This window comes from Puccinia triticina, chromosome 6A (assembly GCF_026914185.1).
Source record: "Puccinia triticina chromosome 6A, complete sequence".
NCBI classification, from domain to species: domain Eukaryota; kingdom Fungi; phylum Basidiomycota; class Pucciniomycetes; order Pucciniales; family Pucciniaceae; genus Puccinia; species Puccinia triticina.
The window spans coordinates 4,527,092-4,533,627 of NC_070563.1; the positions used below are offsets into that span (position 1 = coordinate 4,527,092).

Here is a 6,536-nt window from a genome sequence, read left to right on the forward strand (position 1 = left end):
CATCAAGTGACTATTTTTTTTTTCCTGGTGCTGTTGTTTGAAGTTTTTCCGAGAGATTTTTGAAATCAAAAATCTTTCATATTGATTTCATTTTTGTTTCAAATTTCTTTTTGAATAGTTTCAAAATAAAACTTGAATATTTGTTTATAACTAGAGGCCAAGGCGGCTGCGCCGCTGCAGGGGTCACTGTCTGCAGTGTAATGATGCAATCTTCCTATGCATGCCACACCCCCAGGGAGCCCGCCTTATATCTACACACACTCCAACCATTGTACCTAATGGGTGCGCCACTTTCAAAATGTCAACCAGATTATATATTTTTTTCCTGATGTCCCATCTCTTAATAAAATCCAGAAGGTATTCATTTTGAAAACAGTATGCTGGATAGAGCAAATGAACTGATGGATGGGAATTCAGGCAGAAAACCCCATGCTGTTATCCTATGGCAGGCTTTCTCTGAAAGACAATTGACATAACATGTCCCTGTTGATAAAATAGGAGGGAGGGCAGCATGGTGGACCAACAGGTTGCAATGGTTGGGGACCTCAAAGGTGGTGGACAATATGGGCCAATCAGGTTACATAAGCAGCTACATCTTGATCATGCTCAGTGCCCCAGCGTGCTTGCCGGCCAGTCTGCGCGACGGCTTGTTTGGGAGAGTGTTTGTGTCCATAGGAGTGGGCTTGAAGCAGCCCAGCATGAGCATTCACAGGACGGTAGAGCAGACACGGGTGCGAGTTGGGCATGGCGCGGACGAGACTGTTGGCAGCCGGGGGCGCGTGGCCAGGAACTTGTAGATTGTCATCTGGGACAAACAGATGATTGGGAAGCCCCCCCCTGGCTGGCTTTGGCTGCGTCGACCGGGGATGGGCGTGTAGTTTGTATGACTGAACAATCGCGGGTGAAGCCAAGGAAGCAATGGAGTGGGTTTTAACCTGTCCAGCCATACATTAGCATCCAATTCCTCAAAAACTCCGCCTGTTTATCTATCTACTAACTTTGTTTGTCACGGCTTTTGGATAATGATAAAACAAATATAGGCTGACTATGGTGCAAAGCCATTGGTACCTCAATCAGATGGTCAAGCGATTTAGTGTACCAAATTCAACACTCCTCAGTCAAGGATGCCAGGCGAGACCCTGAGATCAAAAGCAACCTTATCAATCCCACTCGGTGACCAAGACAGCTTCTTCATACACGGTCAGTGGAGCTTTGCCAAAGGTCACATCTCCATCGGCACCACTGACTTGCAAGATATCCAGATCCAGCTGGCCGCCTTGACCAACAATGAGGCCTTGATCAATCTGATGACAGTCTCTCATGTCAGTAGTAGCCCAGCTCAGAGTTTTGATCAGTCAAAAGTAAATCACCTGTCAGGTGGCAAGATCACATTGATGAAGCATGGGTTTGATGACGAGTTGATTAAGCCAGGATAGTAAACTTTGAATTTTTGGGCCAGAGGGTCTGGATTAAGGTGGTTAGACTGTATGATGATCGAGGGGGACGAGCGGCTCTACAGGCATGAATTTGGTTGCAGAAATTTAGCAAACTCAGTGGAAAATCAAGCACATGAGCTTGAGACGAACGGATAGGTGGTAATTTGGGTTGCTGTGAAGGAGCTCCTAATTTAATATTTATCGAGAGTGGTCTTGATGAAAAAGTTGTGAATCCTACTGGACTGAGTGGCAATGTGTTTATGATGAGTTCATAGAGGCCATATGCCCTACTGAGTAATCTGAATGGTAGCGATGGCGTTCGCTGGACTCTGAGGCAAATAGAATAGCATGCATAAGCAAGAACAATGATTGAGGAGGTCGTCAGGAGTGGAAACCGAGCGAGTTGATGGGCTAGTGTTGGTGGGAGGAACTGGTAAGAAAAATCTTGAAGGGCCGTCCAGATTGATTCTTGGTGTTCCTTTGCGCCGCAAGGAGCGGTAAAGGCTGTCATTATTGAGGGAAATCTTGCGTACTTGGCATGCACAGTGGAAGGTCCAAGTAGTTACTCGGTCAGCAAAGATAGCAAAAAAAATGTCCGGGAATGCGAGCCATAATCTAGAAACAAGCCCACTCACGCAGTATGACGGACTTAATCTACGAGTGATTTCCCCTCAGCATCAATGCGACCACAAGCCAACGAGTAACAGTGCACCTGGAGAGTAGCGGGGATGTCTGCAAGATAGAACGCGTGATCAGCATCTGAGGAACACAAGTTGCAAGTGATATCAAGGTGCCAGCGACCTGCAGTCTTCCTCCTAGGTGGTGCTTGATGACCAGGGACAGCCGGAAGGAGGCCAGCCTGCAACAATACAATCAGGAGAAACCTCAAGAAGTATATCAATAACATGGAATTCATCGACGCTGATGTCGGCAAAGATGTGAGATAATGCTGAGCTGGCGAAGAAAATGATAATCAAGCAGAAAGGCTTGAGTAGTGACTGGATTTTGACGGGCTGTTAGTGACATTTGATATGGGCAGGATCACTTGGTGAAAGCTTACCAGCTCTACCCGGGATATCAACCAGGAAAAGAAGTTCTTGAGTTTTTTTAGATTGAGTTGGTTGATGCCGGATGCCAGAGTAAGGGCTGATTCAAGGCAAGGTTTGGTATAGGGACCCGCCCGTCCTGGTTCAGTTGAATGTGAAGAGAGGTTGCGAGGGGGGGTAGTGCGTTTCGAGTGTGTTCGGGCTGGAAAAGTGGACCCAGGGGGCCAATTCAGGTGGCATGGCGGGCGTGGGTGGCGCAGGGGCCACGTCGAATGAGCATGGAGCTGGAAAAATTATTGCCTTGATTGGGCTGGAACTTTGTCGACGGGACTGAGGGGAAGGCTTGTAGCAATGGCCGAGGTGAGGTTGGAAGGGTCTGGCCGGCTTGGGGGCAATGAGAAAATTTTGAAGTCGTGATGATTGGATTGCGCGTAGGTTAAGGGGTTGGAGGGCGTGTTTGAGTGGTTGTAGCCGGGGTTACAACAGGTGGATTATTATTGGTTGGTCAGGCAACGGTCTTCGGAGGACGCCCGTGGCGAGACTTTTGTTGGTGTATGGTTGTGGCTTGAGGTCAGCATTGTTGGTGGGGGGATCTTTGAATGGCAACGAGGCGAGGACGAGGGATTATAAAAGGAGGGGTGGGTTTGGTGTGATTTTCCTCAGGCAACCCACGAGCTGTAATTCCAGCCAGAGGTTGTCTCACCCCCGTCCGCTGTTGCATTTGCGCAGTCCGGCGGGGCATATTCGGGGGCCCCCCTGTGCTTTCGGGCTGGGGGTCCTCTTCCCAACGCTTTTTAACCCTGCTAGACAGGGATGGGCGTTGGGCCACGGTGCGTCAGCTTGCTGCGCTGGGTGGCTGGGTGCGGGACTTTTTTTGTATGGGTTTTTTGTTTTGTGTGTTGCTCCAATTGTCACCTGAATTTCACCCTGTGATTGCTTGATTTGTAAAAGGGGAAACCTTTGATTTTTTTTTGTAATTTGCTCAAATGTAGGGGAAACCCTTGAATTTTTTTTCTGTGAACCTGGAGCTTTAACATACTTGGATGTACAAAAAAAGCAAAGGATTTAACAAACTCCCAGCCTGTGACATGCCACAGGTGAAAAGAGACCGGTGTTAACCCACTCAGCCTGGGGCAAGTGCGTGGGGCAAAAGTTGGGGCTGGAAACCCCTCAGCCAATTACATGTACAAGTGTAATTGGCGAGGGGGAGGATCACCACCAGTGCTCTGCAAATGCAAGAGCAGGGAGGATCACCTGGGGCGTAAACCTAGGTGCAGGAGATGCCGCCCTATATATCAAGAGGTCATGATTTCAGAGCACTTCATCGTTGCCTTGGCCAGAAAGCCACATGCGTGAACGTTGCCAGGCAATGGCTGCATAGTTACATACAGCAATTCCTTGCTATTATGTACGCCACTCACCCCTGAAGCCTATCAACCCAAGCCGGTGCCACGGCAATCCACAAAGAGCCAATCCGGCAGGGAGTCAAGCGCTTTGGGAGTCTGGCCAACTCCCTCTTCGTCCATTTGCCTTGCCTGATACAACCGGCCTTTGTGGCTTTCAATCTAAAAACATCTGCGATGCCATCCGCGCCCGCGACCAATTCCCCTCTGCCGCCAATTTCAACTTGGCACATCCCACCGTTCTTGTCCAGATATCTCCCAAGTCTCTAGAGACCTTTGATAGGTTGATCTTGTTGCTAGAGTGATTGTATGGAAGATGCGCAACGAGCCGGATGAGGTAGTGCCCATGAAGGAGAAGTTAGCTCCGATTCTCAAGCTTGAAGCCGCCCATCCAGCCCGTGAAGCTCTGAACCTCGTCAACAATCAGCCAGCCTTGGACAGATAAAAGGTTGGAAATACATTGACCTGTGGGATCTCATGACCCCCACAAGGCCGTGGTTGGACTCGCCAAGCCAAGCGGCCGGCCATCGCCTGACCCAGACACCCCGTCTCAATGAAAAAGGGCACTTGGGAGACGATAGGCCGGAGCTCTCATTGTGCTCGGACAAGTCCTCATTGACCTCCGAACCGGATGGAGGGCCCACCTCCAACTTATTATTTTCCTCCGCCGCCACGACCTCCCTGGTTTCTCCTGCCTCTTTGTCCAGCAGGGACATGAATGCGCTCCCGACAGCCACGCCGAGCACAATTTCCAGACTAACCAAAGATTTATGCATGCTCCCTTTCAAGAAAAAACATCTTACCACACATTTGTCCCTCATCTTGACATTGATTGTTCCATCTCCATCTGAAAGAATCTTCAGAAAGGCAAGCACACCACAAATCCTCATCCTGCACCACAAAACAGACAAGGCAAAGAGGCACAAGTCTCTGCCGGGCTAATTAGGTACTTCAGCATGAGCCCTGGATGGAGATCAAGGAAACCCAAAACCATAGCATTCACAAGAGTTGTTTGAACAATGTTTTTCCCTCATATGGAAGATCCACAAGGATCATTTGTATCACCAGGGGGGAATGTGTGGCACTTCCTACAGAGTGCCATACCGTAATGTCTTTCAGTAACCTCTCATGAAGTCAACTGCTTGTGCATTTGTAACTAATTCCTGAAGAATTGTTAATCTAATGTTGAACTCATGCTGATGTCTTGTCTAACAAATAACCAGGGGGGAATCTGTGTCACTTTCTGTAGAGTGCCATTATAAGACAGTAGGTGAAAGACAACAGAAATTCAATCTACATTAACATCACAAACTATATGTTTTGTTCTACAGGCCGCTCTTAATTGGTTTTTGTAAGCCACCAATCACTTTTTGAGGATCACATTTCCCCAGCACAACAACCACCATCACTTTCTTTTTTGAGTGGAAAAATCCAAGTTGTTTATGTGTGACGTTAGGTGAGCATCCAAGCAGTGTCTTATTTCATCATCATGAGATTCAAAGAAAAAGAGGAGTACCTGACACGTTTTGCTCAATTCCAGAACACTTTGGAAATCACAAAATCAGGGTCCCCCAATGATGTCAAAGTGTTTATTGGTAGTTCAATGGTGAAGATCTGTGGATTTTCTGGCATTCTGGAATTCAAGATGGGAATCCAACCAACCAATGTCCATTCATTCACATTACCATCCTTATGAGGTTTTCATTTGAAAGGGAGATCTCACATGGGACATATGAGAAAACAGGAATTATCCAATTAGCTGTAGGGCTCACCATACTTGGTGTGACTTTCTCAATGGAAGGTATTTGAGATTGATAAGCTTTTCTTGATAAGAATCACATACCCTACAAGCAACACCCCCTCAAATGCAAAGATAACCATGCACCAGCTTCGTGCCACACAAGCATTTAACATGGTGGCAGCATTGATTGGGGTGGGGAACACAAAAACACAACCTCTTTTGCATCTTTGGCAGGAGGGCTGTGCCTTTATTGCCTGGTCCCTTTGTGATTGGGCAAAATCTACTTTGACCTTTGCAGAAATTTTGATTTTGAGAGGAAAGGTCATCACATGCAATCTGATTACGTCCCCAGGCAGAAATATTCACTCAAATTTGTGTATCACTATCAGAGGTCAAGGGAGATCTGATTGTCAGAAACATGCTCAGATTCCATGTGTTTATATTAGATGTGTTGATTTTGTGATTTACTCCTGGCTGGGCCCAATGTCCAGCACAGGTTCCAGAAGAAGCACCTCTAGAGACCCCATAAAAAGTGCCTCGGGGGTCTTGGGGGAGTCTTCCCCAAAGCCCCCGTGTTGCTGTGTGATGTTTGTCCACCCTGACGTTCGCGCGAACCTCACGGTGGACATTAGACACCTTTTACCAACTCCTCAACTCCCCTTCTGCCTACGAGCTAGATATTCTCTTGTAGAGGGGGCGAGGCAGCGTGGAGGAAGGCCAGGACTTTTCCAAGCCTATCGGCCTCAGAGGAGCCTGGCAAGCGTTCCACATCCCTAGAGATGGCACCAGGTACCCTTTGCAGGTACCTGGTGTCTGTCAGCAGGTACCTGCTGGACTTCAACAGGTACCTGTCGGCGAATACGGGTGCGGGTGTCCACCATTTTGTGCAACAGGTCCCCGCCATATACCC

General features: G+C 48.0%; 2 protein-coding genes across 2 annotated transcripts; both read left to right on the forward strand.

Moving 5' to 3' along the window:
- Positions 1–1,124: 1,124 nt before the first annotated feature.
- Positions 1,125–1,436, forward strand: PtA15_6A542 (uncharacterized protein; the record flags this gene model as incomplete). Its single annotated transcript, XM_053170259.1, has 1 exon — positions 1,125–1,436. One exon carries the CDS (start codon positions 1,125–1,127, stop codon positions 1,434–1,436), a length of 312 nt encoding a protein of 103 aa, XP_053021468.1.
- Positions 1,437–4,201: 2,765 nt separating this feature from the next.
- PtA15_6A543 (uncharacterized protein) lies at positions 4,202–4,442 on the forward strand (the record flags this gene model as incomplete). Its single annotated transcript, XM_053170260.1, has 2 exons — positions 4,202–4,300; positions 4,377–4,442. The coding sequence occupies 2 exons, from the start codon at positions 4,202–4,204 to the stop codon at positions 4,440–4,442; spliced, it is 165 nt and encodes a 54-aa protein (XP_053021469.1).
- Between the last annotated feature and the right edge of the window lie 2,094 nt (positions 4,443–6,536).